Genomic DNA, 21,845 nt, shown 5'->3' on the forward strand with positions numbered 1-21,845 from the left:
GTCTGTGTGCATTGAATTTATTTAATACACGAGTTTCACAATTTGAGTTGAATTACTGAAATAAATGAACTTTTCCATGACATTCTAATTTATTGAGATGCACCTGTATTTTTTCTTTCATATGGTTTATTTTACAAAACCTTTTTCTATGAGAAATTCTCTCTCCATCTCCATGACCTTATCCCTTTTATTTCCTTGTGGTGGTACTGTGGAGGTACCATAGTACAGTGATGGTTTCAGCTGGTTATACCATGGTAATCTGATATATACACGGTACTGAATGATTACCATTTTCATACCATAATACTTAAAAGAATACCATGGTATTAACATGGCACATGTCCAAAAACATGGTATTACTTTAGTACTTTGATATTTATCACAGTACTGAATGATTACCATATTCATATATCATTATGGTTCTTCCAGGCACTTTAAAGGATACCATAGTATTACCATGGTATATGTCAAAAACATGGTATCACCATGGTACTTTGATATAAACCATATTTCTGAATTATTACCATGGTATTTTAACCATATTTATCATGGTAAATGTAAAAAAAAACAAAAAAAAAACATGGTATGCTACCATGACAAAGCAAACAATCATGGTAATAACATTGTACTTTGATATATAGTAAAGTACTGAATGACTACCATATTCATATACCATGGTAAATAATATCATGGTATTACCATGGTATATGTAAAAAAAAATAAAAAAAATAATTAAAAAAATTTAAATAAAAAATAAAAACCTGCCATTATCATGGTAATTTGATATTTACCAGAGTAAACTATGGTATTTACATGGTAAAAAAAACAAAAAAACATGGCACTACCATGGTAATTGTCCAAAAAACATGATTTATCATGGTACATATCTAAATAAAAAAAGAAATGGTAATACTGTGGTACTTTTATGTTAGTGTACCCTTCACTTTCTACACTTTATCTCTCTCTTCTTCCATTTTATTCCAAAGAGCAATAGTGTGTGTGATGGCCTGCATGTGTGTGAGTGTGTTTTCCTCTATATGTTGGCCTATTGTAAAAGGGAACATGTTTGTTCCATATATAGAGTAGATGACACATGGGATAACACAAATGCATACATGCATCTCTGCTACACATGAGAGATATATATATATATGAGAGAGAGAGAGAGAGCTTTTGGCATGCATACAAACCTAAATAAATCATGATCAGCATTCATTAAACAGCATCATATTAAACTTAATGACATTTGGGATGTGGTGCCCCTACGGCCTGTGCTGTATATCTCAGTGGCAGGGCTTATTTCACCCCATACTTCACCTCTAATTTAGAGGGAAATCAATACAAATGCATTGTGTTACACGTACACATACACAGATTAACATATATAGTATATTAGTTATGAAACACTACACTTGATCTAGTAGCTAACAAGGTTCCCACGGTCATGGAAGACCAGGAAATATGGAATTTTAGAATTGTGTTTTCCAGGTCTGGCAAAGCCATGAAAATTAAGACAATTTTAAAAGTCATTGAGATTTCTACAGTGAATATACTGTATAATTTTCTTATTATGCTCTAGTCTAAAATACTGTAATCGTCTGTTCTTGTGTAGAGTAAAACTTGTTTGAAAGCCATAAAGATGCCCAGTTTGTGAGCAAATCATTTTGAGTCGATTCTTTTCAAAGAAAGTTTCAAATTCATCAACAAATCAGTCTAAATCAAAATGATTTTTAGAAATCTGCATCCAGAAATCACAAATGACTCGAACAGTCATAAAAATACATTTGCCAAACAGTGTGGGTAACCCAGATCTTATTACACTACATCTTATCTTATCTGGTATACTATATCTAGTGTACTAGATTAGAGAGGAGAAAATTGGCCAAATCCTCTGATGGGGAAAAACAGCACAACACTGTTACTCTGCTTCAAAGAGAGAGGGAGGGACAGGGAAAGAGAGAAAGAGAGAGAGAGAGAGAGAGAGAGATAGATAGAGAGAGAGAGAGAGGGAGGGAGGGATGTGCTTTGAGAGGAAGGTACATCATGCACCTGCTGCCCTCTGGAACACAGTGCCCTATATTTTTTCCAGCCAACCATAGTGTCACAGCCATCAAACTGATCAAACAGTAGTGGGGAGAGCACACATCCCTGGGGGACACAGTGCTGATTGTACATGTGCTGGAAGTGAATTTTCCCGGCCTCACTAACTGCTGCCTGTCTGTCAGAAAGCTGGTTAAGTCCCTGGTCTGTCTAGATGTTGCAGTATGTAATGCAGTCCCATACTGACTGCATCATCCACCGACCAGTTAGCTCGATAGGCAAACTGCAAGGGATCCAGAAATGCTCCAGTGATGTCCTTCAGGTGGGCCAACACCAGTCTCTCAAATGACTTCATGACCACAGACGTCAGGGTGACAGGTCTGTAGTCATTAAATCCTGCAATCTTGGTTTCTTTGGGACAGGGATGATGGTGGAGCATTTGAAGCAGCTGGGAACTTCACAGTGCTCCAGTGATGTGCTGAAGATCTGTGTGAAGATGGGGGCCAGCTGGTCAGCACAGGCATTTAGACAAGTGGGTGAAACCATCTGGGCCCTGTGCTTTCCTTGTCTTCTGTTTCCGGAAGTCCAGGCACACATCCTCTTCACAGACCTTAAGTGCAGGTTTGGGTGGGGGGGGGGGGGGGGGGTTGGTGTTTGTGTGAAGTGAAGGTCAGAGTGTGTGTGGGGGGTGAGACTGGGCTTTTAAAATCTACAGTAAAACACATTAAGGTTGCCAGCCAGTTGATTCCCTACAGTGTTGGGGGTGGTGTCTTGTAGTTAGTAATGTCTTTCAGGCCACTTCACACTGATGCAGGGTCGTTAGCTGAAAACTTGTTTTCCAGCTTTTAAAATGTTCTTACTTGAAAACAAGAGGGGAGAGAAGGGAGCGAAAGAGATGGATGGAAAAGGTAGGGAAATGAAAGAGATGGATAGATGGGTGAGAGAGATAGGGCATGGAGAGGTATAATCTAACATGTATGTACTTGCAGGATGAATGCTGGTAGGAAAAAGATCATTATGTAGTGTGTACTTGTTTTGCTATACTTGAGTATATTTTCTAGTACATTTCTTAAAATGTTTCCACAAATACAGTAAAACCATTTTAAACCCACCTGTGATATCCTCATTAGTTAAAAAAAGAAAAAGGTTCATAAGGAACCACAAGGTGTCTGTAAGGGGTAGGGTTAGAGTGTAGTAATTAAGAGTGAAAAAAGTCAATGGGAAGTCCTCACAAAGTGTACAAGTAAAAAGTAAATATCAAAATTGTGTGTGTGTGTGTGTGTGTGTGTGTGTGTGTGTGTGTGTGTGTGTGTGTGTGTGTGTGTGTGAAATTGCTGAGAATGCAGTCTACTCTGTCCTTGTTCTGTCACATGGGTCTCTCTGTCTCTCAGTCTTTTACTGAAAGATAAGTGAAATAATTTTGTCATTCTTGCTGACTGTGTATCATAGAGTTCCACCACAATGCTGATTTAAACCCCTGTCCTTTACATAACATAAGCACACACTCACTCACTCACTCACACACACATACACACACACGCACACGCACACACGCACACACACACACACACAGGACTGTGTCTCTTGAGAATTACGTAATTATGGCTTCAGCCAGCTTTACATGAGATTAAAAATTTGCATCCATCACTTGCTGCCCCAATAACTATCACTTGCACTTGCTATTGGCATGAGCCACACTCAAACACGCACCACCCCTTAAAACTGCTAGAAGAAACGGGTCAGTGAAGCCGCCTTTCACTGAGCACAGTTGAGGTGATGTAGATATGATAAAGAATGATGACAAGGTGGAGTGTGAGTGTGTGAGAAAACAAGAGGGGGAGAAAGGAAGAGAAATGGAAACAGTGGCATCCACTGAGATGATTAAACAGAGCAAAATTCATTCATGAAATTAAAATGACCTAGTTTTCTTTACACGAGTTCTTTCTCTCCGCCCTCCTCTATGTTTATAAAACTGTTTGTGTGTATTTGATTTTTCTGTGACCTCTTCTCCTCGCATTCACAAATCAAATCTTAAAGGGATAGCTTACTCAAAAATTAAAATCCTGTCATCATTTACTCATCCTTATGTTGTTCCAAACCTGTATTACTTTCTTCTGTGGAACACATGAGAAATGTTGATGCTGCTCTACCCCATACAATGAAACTGGATTGTGACTGAGGTTTTCAGTCGCTAATATTCTGCCTAACATCTGCTTTTGTGTTTCAAGGAAGAAAGAATTCATACAGGTTTGAAACGAAACAAGTGTGAGAAAATAATACAGAATTTTCATTTTGGGTCATAAACCATCTATAGACCCCATGATATCAAAATTGTAGCTTAGTTCATGTCTCTTTTGCTTTGAGGTCATCTATATGCAAGTGTACTCCTAAATGTAGGCAAAATTAAGTTTCAGTAGATATACACATTTAAAATGGAAAGTCTTTTTCTCCTAGGAGAACAGATTAGAAATATTGATGATTTATCTTGCACTACATAGATTTTTGTCCAATCAAATGTTCTTTAGAATAGGGATAGGAATTTTCAAGTAATTTTGTAGTTCAGTACTCTAAACCACAAAAAAAGCATTCGATTACTTGTAAATTTAAGTATTCGAGTACTTGATTAGTCGATTACTCCTCTAGAATGAGAATGTCCCTCTCCCTACTGCCTCCTGCACCTGAATAGCAAGTAGCAAATTATGGTTCATGGCTGGGATGTAACTACAGCTTCCCACCCAAAATTCCTGTTTCAATAGAAAAAATATAGAAATGGGAATAAAAACTGTGCTTGACAAGCGATTTCATGGCGTCTTATAAATCTCTTCAAGCTTACAACACCAGTTACATTGAGTGTGGCCAGCTTGCCTTGATTCTCAGCACTGGTAGTTCAATTGTGCATAATTAATCCTGTCTCAAGCAGAGTGTTGAACTCTATTCTCACTAAAAAGTCCTCGGAGAAGCCTATTAACTCACTTCATAACCACATGCATTCAGGATTACCCACCGTACAGGGAGAGCAGTGGAGGACGTGATGAGAGCAGAAAGAATAAAACGTTAGAAGCATCAAAGGCGACCACATACACAAAATCCTTTTATTAGATGTTTAAATAAAGCATCAGGCAGTTCTCTGATGATCAACATGATTTATAATAGCATTTTACTCATACTCTGTTTAATTTGGAATTTTTGTACTGTATCATCTACACAATAACATACACAATGGAACAGTAATGGGACCAGCACAGCCCCATACAGCTTTGTGGGTTTGCACTCACTTTAAAAGTTAATGCATGCTGACTAGGCTAGCAGTGCTAGTATTTTATGCTAACACAAGTATTGGCCACAATGACACTGCTAGCTGCAATACTGTACTGCTAAACTATCTAATCTATGTAAGCTGTACTGTTAAATTCCATAGCAAAATGCTATAAACTCATGGTTCATTTTGATACTAGAGGAAGCTGTTCTTCCTCATCCACTTATATACAGTATACTACTGTCAGGGTTGGGAGGGTTACTTTTGAAATGTATTCCACTACAGATTACAGAATACATGCTGTAAAATGTAATTTGTAATGTATTCCGTTAGATTACTCGAGGTCAGTAATGTATTCTAAATACTTTGGATTACTTCTTCAGCACTGGTAGATTTTTTCACTTGTTTTGACTATAAAAACTCTGCAAGTACAGTAAGACAAAATACACATGTTAAAAATACATTCTCTGAAAAACCTAAATATCGTATGCAGTGTTGTTTCTAAAACAAGATAAATCTAATTGATTTTGTTTTAAGGATTTTTAGATATTTTTACAGGAAAACAATACAAAAATTATTATCAAGAATAGGATTTTTGCCCTAATATCAAAGGTCTTACTAGAAAAAAGAAATGATAATCCAACGTAAATTTTCTTGATAAAAAAATCTATTTCTTGTGCTCCAAACTTACTTCAAACTTTCTTCTCTGTCTGCTCATACGAATGTAACACATCATAAGAAAGTGTTTCACCGCTGTTCAAATGCACTTTGGATCACATCATTTATATGTATAAATGTTTTCCATCTGAAAGGACTAAATATTAAATGAAACAAATGACAATAAAATACAAAGTAATCTCTTCAGTAATCAAAATATTTTTTCAATGTAACTGTATTCTAATTACCAATGATTTAAATTGTAACTGTAGTGGAATACAGTTCTAATATTTTGTATTTTAAATACGTAATCCCATTCCATGTATTCTGTTACTCCCCAACCCTGACTACTGTACATACATTCTTATCTTATTGGCTTCAATGCTAAAATGCAAGCACTTAAAGACACTGTACAGTAGCTCTGTTCCAAACCCTAGCAAGCTGCCTACAGACTGCTGAGAACAGAAGGTAGCAAAATGTTTCTGCCTTATAAGATACCAAAATCTGAGCAACAGAACAGAGAGAACAGAATACATTCATCCAAGAAGGCAGACAGATGGCAAGAAATTGTATTGCATCCAGTACTGAAAAGAATCAGTTCGGCTGGTCAGGATACGTCAACCACACCAGCATCTTGGAATGGTCAACAAGGAGACCTGTTTGAATGTACATCAATGGAGGAGATGCTGCAGAGTGCTGCATAAGTTGCTTTAGTGTGGAAACAGTTCATCATATAATAAATTGACTGCCTAGGTGTTATATTTTCAATATGTTGGCCATTATACATTCATTTGAAGAGAACATTATTTGGAGTTTGCAACAAAAAAAAAAATTGCTGTTTTAGAAGAGAAGTCACAGGAATTTTGCATCAAGAAGGATTTATTTACAATTGTACAATTCTGAAAGCATTTCATATCTGTGGTTGTACTTACCACAAATCAAAAGACTGGCTAACATAATTAAATTCTGAATACTGCATTGTCATTATATCTGTGTGGTAATATAGATGTATATGTAAATTATAGACTATAAGTTGTACTGCAATTTTTTATTGTCTCAGTTGAAATAATCATTTGGTTTAATAGTTTATTAGCTCATACTAAGATTTAATAAACAGTTATATTATGGATGTTTTTGGAGTAAGATTAATTTATGGTTATTACCAATCCATCCCGTTGCGTTTATGATAACTAGTCCTACCCCTTTTATTAGATGTTTAAATAAAGATTTTCTCTGGCAGTTCTCTGATGATCAACATTATTTATAATAGCATTTTACTAATACTCTGTTTAATTTTGAACTTTACTGTACTGTACACAGGGTTGGGGAGTAACGGAATACATGTATTGGGATTACATATTTAAAATACGAAATATAAATAACTGTAATCCACTACAGTTACAATTTAAATTATTGGTAATTAGAATACAGTTACATTGAAAAAGTATTTTGATTACTGAAGAGGTTACTTTGCATTTTATTGTCATTTGTTTCATTTAATATTTAGTCCTTTCAGATGGAAAACATTTATACATCTAAATGATGCATTCCAAAGTGCATTTGAACAGCGGTGAAACACTTTCTTATGATGTGTCACATTCATACGAGCAGACAGAGAAGTAAATTTGAAGTAAGTTTGGAGCAGAAGAAATAGAAATAAACCTTGTGTAAATTGTCAGCTTTACGCTAAGCTAAAATGATATTTCTAGCCATTTTACATGCACATGTTACCAGGCACGATCATATTTTTTTATCAAGAAAATTCACATTGGATCATAATTTCTTTTTTTCTAGTAAGACCTTTGATATTAGGGCAAAAATCGTATTCTTGATAATTTTTTTATTGTTTTCCTGTAAAAATATCTATAAATCCTTAAAACAAGATCAGTTTGATTTATCTTGTTTTAGAAACAACACTGCATAAGATATTTAGGATTTTCAGAGAATGTATTTTTAACGTGTATTTTGTCTTACTGTACTGGCAGAGTTTTTGTAGTCAAAACAAGTGAAAAAATCTACCAGTGCTGAAGAAGTAATCCAAAGTATTTAGAATACATTACTGACCTTGAATAATCTAACGGAATACGTTACAAATTATATTTTACAGCATGTATTTTGTAATCTGTAGTGGAATACATTTCAAAAGTAACCCTCCCAACCCTGACTGTACAGTACTGTATCATCCACAAAATATAGTCCAATGTTTATGACAAATCAAATCTTGTGAAAATTGGCACAAGACAGCATCTGTCAATTTACGTTATGTCAAGTCTCTCATATGGTTTGGGTGAGGAATGCTATTTGTGTGTTGCATGCATTTCAAATTTAGTCATTTATGAGGTTCAGTGATGCTTAGGATGCTGCCTTAGAAGGTTGCTGCTTCATATTTAGGCAGTTGACAGCAAGCAGCTGACTACATTTTGGAACAGAGCCTCTGTCTACATATATTTACACATCTGCATATGAGAGGGGAAAATATAGCAAGAAATCTTTAAATATTTGCTAATAAGGTCTACATGTGTCTATGCAAGCAACATACATTTTTTCTATTTTTTGTATTTATGTATAGTGACATTACAAATGGACATAATCTAAACATTTCTGTTCTCTTACCTACAGCATCTAAATCCCGCCCCTGCAGTGAGGAGTACCGTCGCATGCCTCCGCCTAAACCCAAACGCAACCCCAACACCCAGCTCAGCACATCCTTTGACGAGTCCTACATCCAAAACCATGGAAACAAGGCCAAGTCTGCCTCTCTGCCACGACGACAGAAAAAGAAGTCGGCATCTCAGAATCAAAGCCCCGCCCCAGACACCGACGAGGAGACAGAGCCTGTTTATATAGAAATGGTTGGAAACATTTTACGAGACTTTAGTCAAATTGCCGGAGCCACCGGCGATGAGGAGGACGATCAAAGTGAAAGTGTGTATGAGGAAATGAAATATCCCACCTATGATGATATTGCTTCATTGTTAGACCATAACCAATTACGTTGGGAGACAGGTCCCACTCCTTTGGTGCCAGAAGTAGAACTTACACGACCAACCACTCCACGCGGTGCACTCTGTGACATTCCTGCCCCTTTCCCAAATCTGCTTTCCCATCGCCCCCCACTTTTGGTTTTTCCACCCATGCCTGCCCAGTATTCCCCCAACTCTGATGAGTCCCCTCTCACTCCACTAGAGGTCACCAAACTGCCCGTGCTGGAGAACGTTGGATATGGCAAACCTGGTGCATCCCCAACTTCTGCAGACCCTGGACAACCACTGGAAGCTCAGCAGGTGTCTGGTAAACACCACCACCACCATCATCATCATCATCATAAGAAGTCAGCAGAGACTAAGGAGCAACAGACGATCACAGCATCAGGACGGTCTTCTGCCCCACCTCTGCCATCTGGGCAGTACAAAAACGGGGGATCATCCGCAGCGCACGGTTACCCACGGAGCCACTCCGCCTGCCCGTCTCCTGTTAGTATGGGTCGTGCACTAACGCCTCTCACTTTGAAACGGCCCCCACCATATGACGCTCTCATGACTGGTACAATCCCTCGCAGTGCATCTGGAGTTCCACACGGAAGTGGGCGGCTCTCAAACTCGTCCAGCGTGCACGGGGGCTCCATGCAAAATGTCTCCACAGCTTCAGGATCAGGAGGGTCAAGTTCAGGATCAGGAGGTCGGGGTTGTCGTACACCCACCAGTCCATTAGATGAGCTTAGCAATTTGTTCACCTCTGGCCGGAACATGCTGAAGAAAGGTTCTGGAGGACGCAAGAGCAAAGAGTCAGCAGATGGTGAGTGTCAATTGTTTTACGGTTGTTTTTTAGTTTTAGGGTTTACGTCGTAACATCATCTAGGTAACGAAGTTTTAAAATTGGATATAACTTTGCATAGAAAACATTTGTAAGCAATTTTATTACACTAAAATCATGTTAACATGCATATTGTTGATATCTTGTGGGTACACTTTTGAGTATTTTAGTTTTTACAGATTGGCCCATTCACTTCCATTTTAAGTACCTCACTTTAAACCAGATTTTTGCCTTTTTTCAAGAAAAGGAGGTACTGGTCAAAATGTATTTATGTGGTAATCAACATTAATCTCAATTGAGCTTAACTTGGCTTGAATCCGGAATATTCCTTCAAAGATACAATAATTGTTAACCAAAGTATTAGAGCAAATTATATTAAAGCATGATAAAAAGCACTAGCATGTCTTATACGTTTGGCCCTAAATGGATATATAATGCCATTTTTGCCATTTAAAAGACTGCAGCATGTTATTAGCAAGGGTTTACCAGTAGGGTATTATTAAGAAGAAAATAAACAATCTAGAAAAAATACTTAAGCCTACAACATCCTGCTGAAAAGACCAGCATGGCTCGTTCCCATAGCTCAACTGCTTTAGCACGGTACTGGCAAAGCCAAAGTTGTGGGATTGATTCCCAAGAACACACATACTGGCAAAATATATGCCTTGAATGTAAGCCACTTTGGATAGAACGTCCATCAAATGCATATATATAAATGTCAGGTCACCAGTGTATGTTGTGTTTTGAATGCTGGTGTTCTTTGTGTCCTGTTTAACCAGCTACATCAAACCATCACTAACCAGCATAAACCAGATCAGCATGGTCTTTAAGTAGGGCAATCAAACAAATGCCAGTTTCTAAAGATACTAAAAGTGAAATGAATCAATTGGATCCACAGATTTTAAACCAAGCTAATACTGCAGTTTGCTAGAATGGTTAAATAAAGGTTTGACTGTGTGATATCTGGGGGTGATAGGTAGCTCTTTCAGTTACATCTTCAAAGCGAGCGGTGTTGTCTCAGAGAGCAAAGCTTGATTGGGTTTAAAGAGCGTGTGCAATCGTCTTGAGAGCTGCAGCTAAGGACTTTTTCTCAAGTGTTATTTTTTCCCCTGTGTGTGGAGAAGAGATGGCTTTCATGTCCTGTTTCTACAGTCCACTTCCATCATCACCTCAGGTATGTCTGTGTGGAAATGTGTTTGAGGATGTTCACAGATTATAAATTGAGCAATCAACCTACACGTGGACTGTTCAACGTGCTTATAGAGCAAGAGACAGTCAGACAGAGAGAGAGAGAGAGAGAGAGAGAGAGAAAATTACCCAAATTCTCCCACCCCAAACGGAGCCTCTTCAAATTAACATCATTATTTGTTGTGTAATAGTTTGGCTTACTGTGAAGGTCGCTGGATTTTTGTGTAGAGAGTGTTGTTGAATTTCTTTCTCATGAGCTTTCAAATCATGATTAAAATCGTTATTAATTAATTCTGACGTACTTGAAATTAATCAGTCAAGGCTATCATGTCGATAAGAACCCTCAAAATACACATGCACAAACACATGTAGATTAGATTTTCTATTGTTATTCTATTCATACCTCAATGTGAGCTCATTTCTGAGGCATATGCACATACACACAGGCACATAAAAAACACACACAGAATCACAACAGTCTGTCAATCAGTCAGGTCCAGCAATGGCATTATACAGGTACACACACACAAACACCTCCTGTCAGTATGTCTTCCACGGATCTGTGACTTTGGCTTCGTGCCTGACAGAGTGTGGAGTTTGTGAGATTAACAGGCTGCCACTGTGTGTGTGAGTGGGTGGGTTTGGGTGGTTTACGAGGACTTTTTTTAGGTTACAAACTGGTAATTACAAGGGTATTATGCTATAAATGTGGTTTATGAGGACACTTCTTGTGTCCCCATAATTCAGATCGCTTAAAAAACATACAAAACTATGTTTTTTTGAAAATGTAAAAGTGCAGAATGTTTTTTGTGAGGGTTAGGTTTAGGGGTAGGGGTAGGGAATAGAATCTATAGTTCGTAGAGTATAAAAATCATTATGTCTGTGGAGAGTCCTCAGAATGATAGCCGCACCAACGTGTGTGTGTGTGTGTGTGTGTGTGTGTGTGTGTGTGTGTGTGTGTGAATCTATGTAAAGGATCAGTCTAGATTAAAAGACATATTAGTTTGTTTTTAATATACCATACAGTGCCCATAACTGGCTATAAATAAGCCTGAACAGACAGTAATCTACAGTTACGCATAATGTATGCATCTAAATTTAATAGTGCTTTCCCTGCAGCACTGAATAGTTTAATAGTTAAGTGTCTACGTTCAAATACTCTAAGGTTACATTAGCATATGCTAATAATGATCCCACACATTTAATATATTTCCTCATCATTATGGCAATGGGTTTGGCATTCATAAGCATAATTTAGAGGTACAGGAGTGCTTACATTGTGCCCTACTGAGACATAGAGTGCTTATCTGTGCAAAAGTATCATGATGGCAGATCAGTTTGGCTATCTGAATGTGCCATTCAACAGGAGAACTGGTTCCAATGCAACTGAAAATAATTTTATGAAATCACTCTTTTCCATTACTTCCAAAGCTCCTTTAAGGCACCACTCTTTTCTATTTCTTTCTAAAGCTCATGACATCACAGTTTCCTATTCCTTCCAAACCTTCCCTTTCTATTCATTCCAAAACTCCTTTATGACATCACTGTTCTGTTCTATTCAAAGCTACTTTATGACATCACTCTTTTCAATTTCTTTCTAAAGATACTTTATTACATCACTGTTTTCTATTCTTTCCAAAGCTTCCTTTTCTATTAATTCCAAAGCTCCTTTATGACATCACTGCTTTCTGTTAATTGCCAAGCTTCTTTAAGACATCACTGTTCTGTTCTATCCAAAGCTCCTTTATGACATCACTGTTTTCTATTCTTTCCAAAGCTCCTTTATGACATCACTGTTTTATGTCCCTTTTTAAAGCTGCTTGATGACATCACTGTTTTTATCACTTCCATAGTTATTTTATGACATCACATTTTTCTGTTTTTCCAAAACTCCTTTATGACATAACTGTTTTCTCTTCCAACACAATCTCCTTTAACACTATTTACTATTCCTTTTAAATATTCTTTACAACCTCACTATTTTCTGTTCCTTCCAACATTCCTTGATGACATCACTGTTTTCTATCACTTCCATAGTTATTTTATGACATCACTGTTTTCTTTTCCTTCCAAAAAGCAAAATGGCTTAAGACAGTTTTTGTTGTTTTCAGAGAAATCTAACTAAATTTAGTGAGGTTTATGTTTTAAAAAAAAAAAAAAAAAAATATTTGCCAAAGGGGTAAGAAAAATAAATTCAAAGGGAAAACAAGTTTATTTTTCTTATCCTATTGGCGGATTTTTTTTCTTCTTGGTTTAAGCATAAACCTTACTAAATATCTTATGCCAATTTTGCTTGTCAAGTAAACATATCATGTTTTAAGAATATTTCGATATTTTTACAGGAATAGAAGACAAAAATACTAATTAAGAAAATGATTTTTTTGCAGTGCAGCTTAAAAAATCACATTAAGGCAGCATAAAAGTAATCCCTATGACTCCAGTGGTTAAATCCATGTCTTCAGAAGCAATAAGATAGGTGTGGGTGAAAAAAGATCAATATTAAGATCCTTTTTTTACTATAAATCTCCACTTTCAATTTCACATTCTGAAAGTGAAAGTGAAAGTGGAGACTTATAATAAAAAGGATTGAAATATTTATCTGTTTCGCACCCAACATGATTGCATCACTTCAGAAGACATAGATTAAACCACTGGAGTCATAGAGATTACAGTGATGCTGCCTTTATGTGATTTTTGGAGCTTCAACAGTCTGGCCACCATTCACTTGCATTGAAAGGACCTATAGAGCTGAGATATTCTCATAAGAATCACTTCCAAAGCTCCTTCATGACATCAATGACTTCTATTTCTCATTTATGACATCAATAGTGTGTGCCCATGTTTTTCCTAATGGCTGTTCCAGTCTCATCTGTTCCTCCCCATCTCTGTTCTGTCTCTCTCCTGATGTCACTTTTCGTCTTGTTTAAGTGTGTCAAAGGTGGTATGTTTATGAGCTAGGATGTGCATATTATCTCTGATTTCTAAAAGGTATTTGGCATGAAATTTGCTTCTAACTTGATGAAGGGAACAGCTTCTTAAGTTGGCTGCTGCAAGCTGAGGAACCTCGTAGAACAACCTGACCCTGTGAACACTGATAAGACTAGAGTATTGCCAGTTCACACCTACACAAATTGCCTCCTCTAATGGACCCACTCATACACACACACACACACACACACACACACACTCACACAGCAGAGTGTTTCAACAGGCCACATGCAGGCATTGACTGTGTGCGTGTTAATAGGCAAATATGATAAATTTGCTGCAGTCTTAGCCTTAGTGCCCAACATTAATGACAGAGGACACTAATTAAATGGAAACTGATGGAGCAGGACACCACAGACTAATGGAATATTTCAACAGACGTGGCCAGACAACTGAATGTGTGTGTGTGTGTGTTTGGGGGGGGGGGGGGGATTGGGTGGTTTACGAGGACCTTGTTTTAGGTTACAAACTGGTAATTACAAGGGTATTATGCTATAAATGTGGTTTATGAGGACATTTCTAGTGTCCCCATAATTCAAAATGCTTAAAAAAATTTAGGGTTAGGGGATAGAATCTATAGTTCGTACAGTATAAAAATCATTATGTCTATGGAGAGTCCTCATAAGGATAGCCGCACCAACATGTGTGTGTGTGTTTCTAGAGAGATAACATACAGGTAGTACGGTTTTTAGCGAGTTAAATCACATGAGACAAGAATGCAGAATGTTCGTTAACAAAAATGTTGTGTTCCTCAGAAGAACGAAAGACAGACAGGTTTGGAACAACATGAAGGGGAGAATAGTTTTGGGCAAACTAGCCCTTTAACATTGTGGCAATGCAGAGTGAACTGAAATGAACTGAAGTAGCTCATGGCTTTGTATTAGCATATGGATATGTCCAATACACACACCCACACCCGACTACACTCACTGATGAAATACACTGATGTCACCTTCAATTCATATGCCCATAAGTGTCAGACAATGTTACTAACCACACGTCTATACAGACGATACGGACACACATTCAGATACTCTTGCCAGCTGAAATAATTGAAAAGCTTTCATCTGTTAGTAAAGCAATTTTCCTAATGTCTTCAGAGCCAACAAAAGACGTGATGAATGTGACTATTAATGGATTCCCTGTGAGGGGAGAGAGGGAGGGAGAGAGAGAGAGATTAAGAGAGAGATGGAATGGCAAATAGAAAGGTGAATGATGGATAGACATCAAAAACAATTAAAGTTTCAGTAAAGGTACAGATGTAAAGAAGCAAAAAGAAACACACAGAAGAAGATCTGAGAAAGATGCTTTTTTTTATTCATTTTCAATATTTATTTAATACTAGCCTTGTTTATTACAAAAGCAACTTTGTCATTTGCTAGCTCAATGGCTATGTTCAGAATGGATACTTGCGTACTGCTTACAGCATACTTTTAACTATTCTTTTAAAAAGTGTTTGTGAAACAGTATGCATTATGCATAGACATTACAAACAATACTAGGCTTCACCATTGTCACTTGACCTCATTATATTGCATGTTTTATTCAGCAAGTAGCATCCAGTTATGATCTCAGAGATAAAAACAGCTATTTTGCGCTTTTAATCCAAGTATGTGTAAAACTGACTTAACTTCTTGCAGTACCCTAAATGATGAATCAAAAAGGAGATGTTAAAAATTGTTGATCTACCTTCTGGTTTATTCAATACACTGGGAGAAGAAGTACCCATCAAAGTGTGCTGTTGTATAAGGAACATTTGGCATATTGTATTAGGTCATCTGAGAATACAGGTATTCTGTGCAGAGTATACATGCTGCTTACTACAGAAGTAGTAAGGGTAATATGGTTGTATGCTATTCCAAACATGTTATTTTGGCTCTGTAGTGACACCCTGTGGTCATATATTGTACTGCAGCACTGCTGTACAGCACTATAGCACACATGTATGGTACTGTTTGGTCATTCTCATATTAACAGAGACAGACATACGCAGAGATCAAGGCACATAGACAGAAGAGGTGCAGCAATCCGTATTCTTGCTTATGCCAGTCATACAATCACTCTTGGCATTTGGTTTCTTAAAATGCATGCTGAAATCTCTACTACTTTCTCTTCTAGTTGAAAATAAAGGCAGAAGTGACAGTAGGGACAGAGCTCTTCGTAGCTCTTCTCCAAAATCACAAGACTGGGAAACGCCCACAGGACAATCATCCACACCCACAGCCACGCCCAGTCGGTTTGGCCGCTCTTCCGTCAGCCCGACCACCATGCTTGGAGGTGAGTTTTTAGGTCAACACTAGTTGTGTGAAAAATAATCAGGTAAAGGCAAATAGGTGTGTCATATTGACGTTTTTGGTTAATTTCATGTCCCAGGATTTGATTTTTATTGACATTATATAACAGATTTCAAAAAAAAAAAAATTTAATTTTTATTTTTTTATTATTTGAAGGTCACATTAAAACTGACTTGAAAACTTGTTACTAGGTCTTCATCGTGTATTTTTATTTATTTATTTTATTTTATGTATTATTTTTATTTTTTTATTTTTTTGCTTTTCAAACGCATTTTTTAATATAGATTTTGTTGTTTTAGCCTTGTCCCAGACCCAGACATTCAACATTAAAAAATAAAAAATCCATGATAAAAATACAAATCATGACATGTTTTAAACTATGATCATGCAAACAAAGAGTGAAAAAACTAACCTTTTTGAGTATTTATTGTGTGAAAATTATTTCTATAAATGTTTCAAAATTATGGCTGTCCCACAGTTATGGTGTCATTTCTACCACCCTATTTTTTATTTTCTATTTTCTATTTTTTATTTTATTTTTTCAAAAGTTAGTGTACTTGTGTACCAAGTTTACAAAAGTGTAATTGAAGAGCATGCATCAGATTAAATGTGAGACAAGTGATGTTTAGGGAAAACAAAATCAAATCAAGGTAAATAAAAACTGCAGGCATAATTTTTTCATTGGCCGTCATTTGCAATCAAGTTGTAATTTTGACAAATTATGCAAAAAGTGTGAAAATATTATTACATTTAGTGTATTATGGATACACAATATCTTAGCTATGAAATAAGCCTTAGCAAGACAAAGGAGTAAGCTATTTTATAAAAAAAATAATAATAAAAAAATTAAATTCCATCATAGAATTCTATTAAACACAATAAAGAGTTTGAGATGTGGTGGAAATGACACTGTGGTGAGAATTTTCATGACTGAAAAAAAAAAAAAAAAAAAACCAATGCTAAACATGAGTGATGCATGTACATACACTAATAATAATAATTAAAAAAAAAAAGAGAGTAAAAATGTTGTAACTAGACTTTAGTGTCTAGAAATCCACAGCGCTATAAGTTAAAGAAACTCCCTTAAGTTGATTTTAGACACTGAGCTAGCATACTCTGTCCTTTTTAGAAACAAAAACGGGGTGTAAACTTGGTCGCTCTGCCTCCACATCAGGAGTCCCCTGCCCTGTTGGAACGCCCCAAAGACATGGCCCTGACCCCTCAGCCCATCAAAGTGGGAGCCCGTGCCAGGTACAGCCCCCTTATTCCTCAGAGTGAGCGAGATCGCATGCGTGTGGAGTTCGGTTCCTGTCTGCGTGTCTGTCGCTCTCAATCTGCCCAGCAATACAAAACTTCATGTCTTTGACCTTTGACCTCATGGCTGTGTGTTTATCCTATCATGTCTGTTGCACTTCCTTTGGCTCTACTGCTGCTACTGCTGTGTGTTCAGTTCATTTTGGATCAACGCTCACAGCGTTCATTGTCTGTCTCTGTATATGTGTATGTGTGTGTTTGTGTTTGGTCCAGATTAGGGCTGCTCTTCTCATCATGCCCTGAAGAGGCTCTCACATTGAAATCATCCTCTCAGTGGAGTTTATGCCAAGAGATCCACAATCAGGGTTTTATATGTCAGGCGGTTTAAGCACTTTAGAAGGTTTAACTGATGTGAATTTGAATGAGAACCTCCTCAGAGCATATGGACAGTCTTACTCTCGACCAATGTGTCCCTTTCTATTAATGTTTCAGACATTGTTTGGGATCCACAGATGTACAGACATCAAACAACAAGTGCACTAATACCATGAAACATACAAAAACAATGATCAGCTCCTGAATTCAGAGGCATAGATCTCATTTAACATAATATTTTGCAACATTGCTTTAATATTTCTCAAAGGCATTGTTCACCTAAAAATGAAAATTCTCTCATAATTGAATCACACAATCCCAAATGTGTATGATTTTCTTCCTTCTGCAGAACACAAAGATTTTTAGAAGAATATCTCAGCTCTGTAGGTCCATACAATGCAAGTGAATGGTGGCCAAAACATTGACAGTTCAAAAAGCACATAAAGGCAGCATAAAAGTAATCCATATGACTCCAGTGTCTTCAGAAGCAATATTATAGGTGTGGATGAGAAACAGATCAATATCAGAAATCTCCATTTTCACTTTTACATTCTTCTTCTTTAGTTGTTGGCAATCCTCAGTCTTCATGCATATCGCAACCTATTGGGCATTGAGTAGAATATATGAGAAGTATATAGCTGCAGCTAGTGCTCCAATATGGGGTGGGAGCTCCAAACCACCAGTAAAGATTTAGGGAGCCCCTAACCTAACCCTTTCCCTAACCCTAACCTTGAGTGGAAGTGACAAACCTTTTTGGAGATGATTCAACCCTCTTTGAGTAACCATGCCCCTTCTCGAGTAACCCCACCTTATTTTGGTGATTTTCAGCTATACCTACATGGAATTTATGGTAAACAGGACTTAAATATTTATATGTTTCTCACCTACACCTATCACATCGCTTCAGAAGATATGGATTAAATCACTGGAGTCATATGAATACTTTTATACTGCCTTAATGTCCATTTTGGAGCTTCAAAGATCTGTCCACTTGCATTGAATGGACAAACAGAGCTGAGATGATGTTCTAAAAATCTTTGTCTGTGTTCTGCAGAATGAAGAAAGTCATACACATCCCCTCAGGGATGGCATGAGGGTGAGTATATGATGAGAGAATTTTCATTTTTGGGTGAACTATCCTTTTAAACTAAAACATAATTTAAGTGCCACTTTAAGCAGTAAAGAACTGTCTGACATTTCCATAAAGTATTTCAATTTCTACAGACTGTTTAATGTGTGTATATATGTACGTATCTAGACATGACATTTACCTCAGTGTCTGTCAAATGCCCTCTCCTGTTTGTCTGTTGCCTTCTTCAAACGGTTTTTAGAGCTACTGTATTATGTACACAAATCCTGTAATAATTAGTCTGCTTTTCATTTTGCTGTCACTTTCACAGAGACTGGGGAGTCAGTTACACATCTCACAGCTGACAGAGATTTCTGATACATTAGGACACAATGTAACGATATTAGAAAACAAACCAATTAAAATGGTTTCATATTGACATAGCTATAGCCATAGATAACGGATATACACACTGATGACACAGATCAGTTATGCTTACACAATGGAAACTCTTTTACTCAGAATACTTCAAAAGAAAAACATAAAGTTTATGGTATTCAGCTCCACTCTCACTCCCCAGTTGTGTGTGTTTGATTGTTAGTGACTGTAATTTAACTAACCCCAATAAATCATAAAACCGAGGGATAAAACTAACCCCCCCAAAAAATACAAAAAATAAAACTTTGTCAAAATTACATGTTCTCCTCATCTGCGTCCACTGTCCTTTCTTTGTCTGTCTACTGCTTCCTACCTTAAAAGCACAAGTCTGTACAGTATGTGTGTGTGTGCACATGTCTGAAATATTCTCTGAGATTTTGTGTTGCCTATACAACGTTTAGGTGCATGGTCATTTATTATGTGTGTGGACATGATTAAGACTGAGAGATATTGTTTTTGTGTGTATGTGGATTCTTCTCACCGTAATTGTACAGAGTGGTTATCTGAGTTACCATAGACTTTGTCAGTTCAAACCAGTCTGGCCATTCTCTGTTGACCTCTCTCTTCAACAATTATAAAATATAATTTTTGATAATTATTTATCTATTTCATCTACTCTGCATTGTTTTTCAATCCAAAGCAAAAAAAAAAAAAAAAAAAGGTTTCTCTCTTTTATTACGAACATGTTGAAGTGTTTGCTTTGATTCTGAATCAAACCCCTCCATTACTAATTTGTTTTGCATTTAGATTTCCGTTGGATACTGGAGACCTTTTTGTGGCTAGATACTAGATATAAATGCACAGTTGGTAAAGGTGTTATTTAATAATTCCTTAGTTAATATGTGCATTTCCTGCAATATTCTGGCATTATTCAATGCAACCGGTATATTGCCCACCCCTAATCAAAGGGTTAAATATGGTAGAAACTTCCTATCTTAAGTCGTAGAGGGATTGTTCATCCAAACATTCACTCACCCTCATGTTGTTCCAAAATGACTTTTTTCTTCTCTGGAACACAAAAGGAGATACTAGACAGAATGACAGCCTCAGTCAACATTCACTTTCATTGTGTGGGAAAAGATGCAATGGAAGTGTTTGGAACAATATGAGGGTGAGTAAATGATGACAGAATTCATTTTTTGGTCTTATGTTAAAATCTAGTTCAAGTTAGGATTCTGAAATCCCCATGGTTACTAAAAAGATAAGATAGTATTCTAGAGTTAGAATGTTTATGTAATGTGGCCAGGTTTGATTGCCACCAACATTCTCTGACCCCCCTTGCCACCCCTCCTTGCACATTAGATCCCCCCAATGCCTTGGGCATGTGGGGACAGCACCATGATGGAGATGATCGAGAAGAAACGTCACCTCTGCAAGGAGATAAAAGCCAGACAGAGACCTACAGACAAAGCTCTCTGCAAGCAGGACAGCATGCCTATCCTCCCCAGCTGGAAGAAGACCAATGGGGGAAAGAAATACAGCCCTTCTTCTTACTCCACCCAAACAACTGTATTTTGGGACACTGCTATATAATGGGTGACCAGTGGACTGCAGCCATGGAGATAAACCAACACACCCAATTGGGGGCATGTTCAAACATTGATTGACAGCTAGCAGGAACAGAAAAAGCAGGATTACATGAAATATATCTGAAGGATTATCAGATCTCCCTGGTTTCCTTTTGCCGTTTATATTTGATATTTTTATATCGGAAATAACTGTCTTATTATTAAATATGATTAATATAATTAGCAGTTTTATAAAGAAGAACTCTAAATGAGACAAAATCTAAGAGTGGACATAGTACACTTATACCCATGAGATGATATTTGTCCTCTTCGAAATGGTATTTCTATTTATTTTCTATCCTTTTTTGGGGGTGTTTATATACACCAATCAGCCACAACATTAAAACCACCTGCCTAATATTGTGTAGGTCCCCCTCATGCTGCCAAAACAGCGCCAACTCGCATCTCAGAATAGCATTCTGAGATTATATTCTTCTCACCACAATTGTACATAGCGGTTATTTGAGTTACCGTAGACTTTGTCAGTTCGAACCAGTCTGGCCATTCTCTGTTGACCTCTCTCATCAACAAGGCATTTCCATCCACAGACCTGCTGCTCACAGGATGTTTGTTTTTGACACCATTCTGAGTAAATTCTAGAGACTGCTGTGTGTGAAAATCCCAGGAGATCAGCAGTTACAGAAATACTCAAACCAGCCCATCTGGCACCAACAATCATCCATGTGATTATCTAATCAGCCAGTCGTTCACTGATCAACCATCAGAATGGGGAAAACATTTGATCCCAGTGATTTGGACTGTGGCATGATTGTTGGTGCCAGATGGGCTGGTTTGAGTATTTCTGTAACTGCTGATCTCCAGGGATTTTCACACACAACAGTCTCTAGAATTTACTCTGAATGGTCTCAAAAAAAAAAAAAAACTTCCAGTGAGCAGCATTTCTG

The 21,845-nt window shown here is 37.2% G+C and overlaps 1 protein-coding gene across 1 annotated transcript in view; it reads left to right on the forward strand.

Moving 5' to 3' along the window:
• LOC127422573 (neuronal tyrosine-phosphorylated phosphoinositide-3-kinase adapter 2-like) overlaps positions 1-20,905 on the forward strand; it is a 49,754-nt gene extending 28,849 nt beyond the window's left edge. Inside the window, exons 4-7 of the mRNA XM_051666212.1 lie at positions 8,573-9,748; positions 16,061-16,219; positions 17,366-17,487; positions 20,675-20,905. Of these exons, the coding sequence (XP_051522172.1) occupies positions 8,573-9,748; positions 16,061-16,219; positions 17,366-17,487; positions 20,675-20,905 (1,688 nt within the window). The remainder of the gene's footprint in view (positions 1-8,572; positions 9,749-16,060; positions 16,220-17,365; positions 17,488-20,674) is intronic.
• Positions 20,906-21,845: the final 940 nt, after the last annotated feature.

Source organism: Myxocyprinus asiaticus, chromosome 31, assembly GCF_019703515.2.
Source record: "Myxocyprinus asiaticus isolate MX2 ecotype Aquarium Trade chromosome 31, UBuf_Myxa_2, whole genome shotgun sequence".
Taxonomy (NCBI): Eukaryota; Metazoa; Chordata; class Actinopteri; order Cypriniformes; family Catostomidae; genus Myxocyprinus; species Myxocyprinus asiaticus.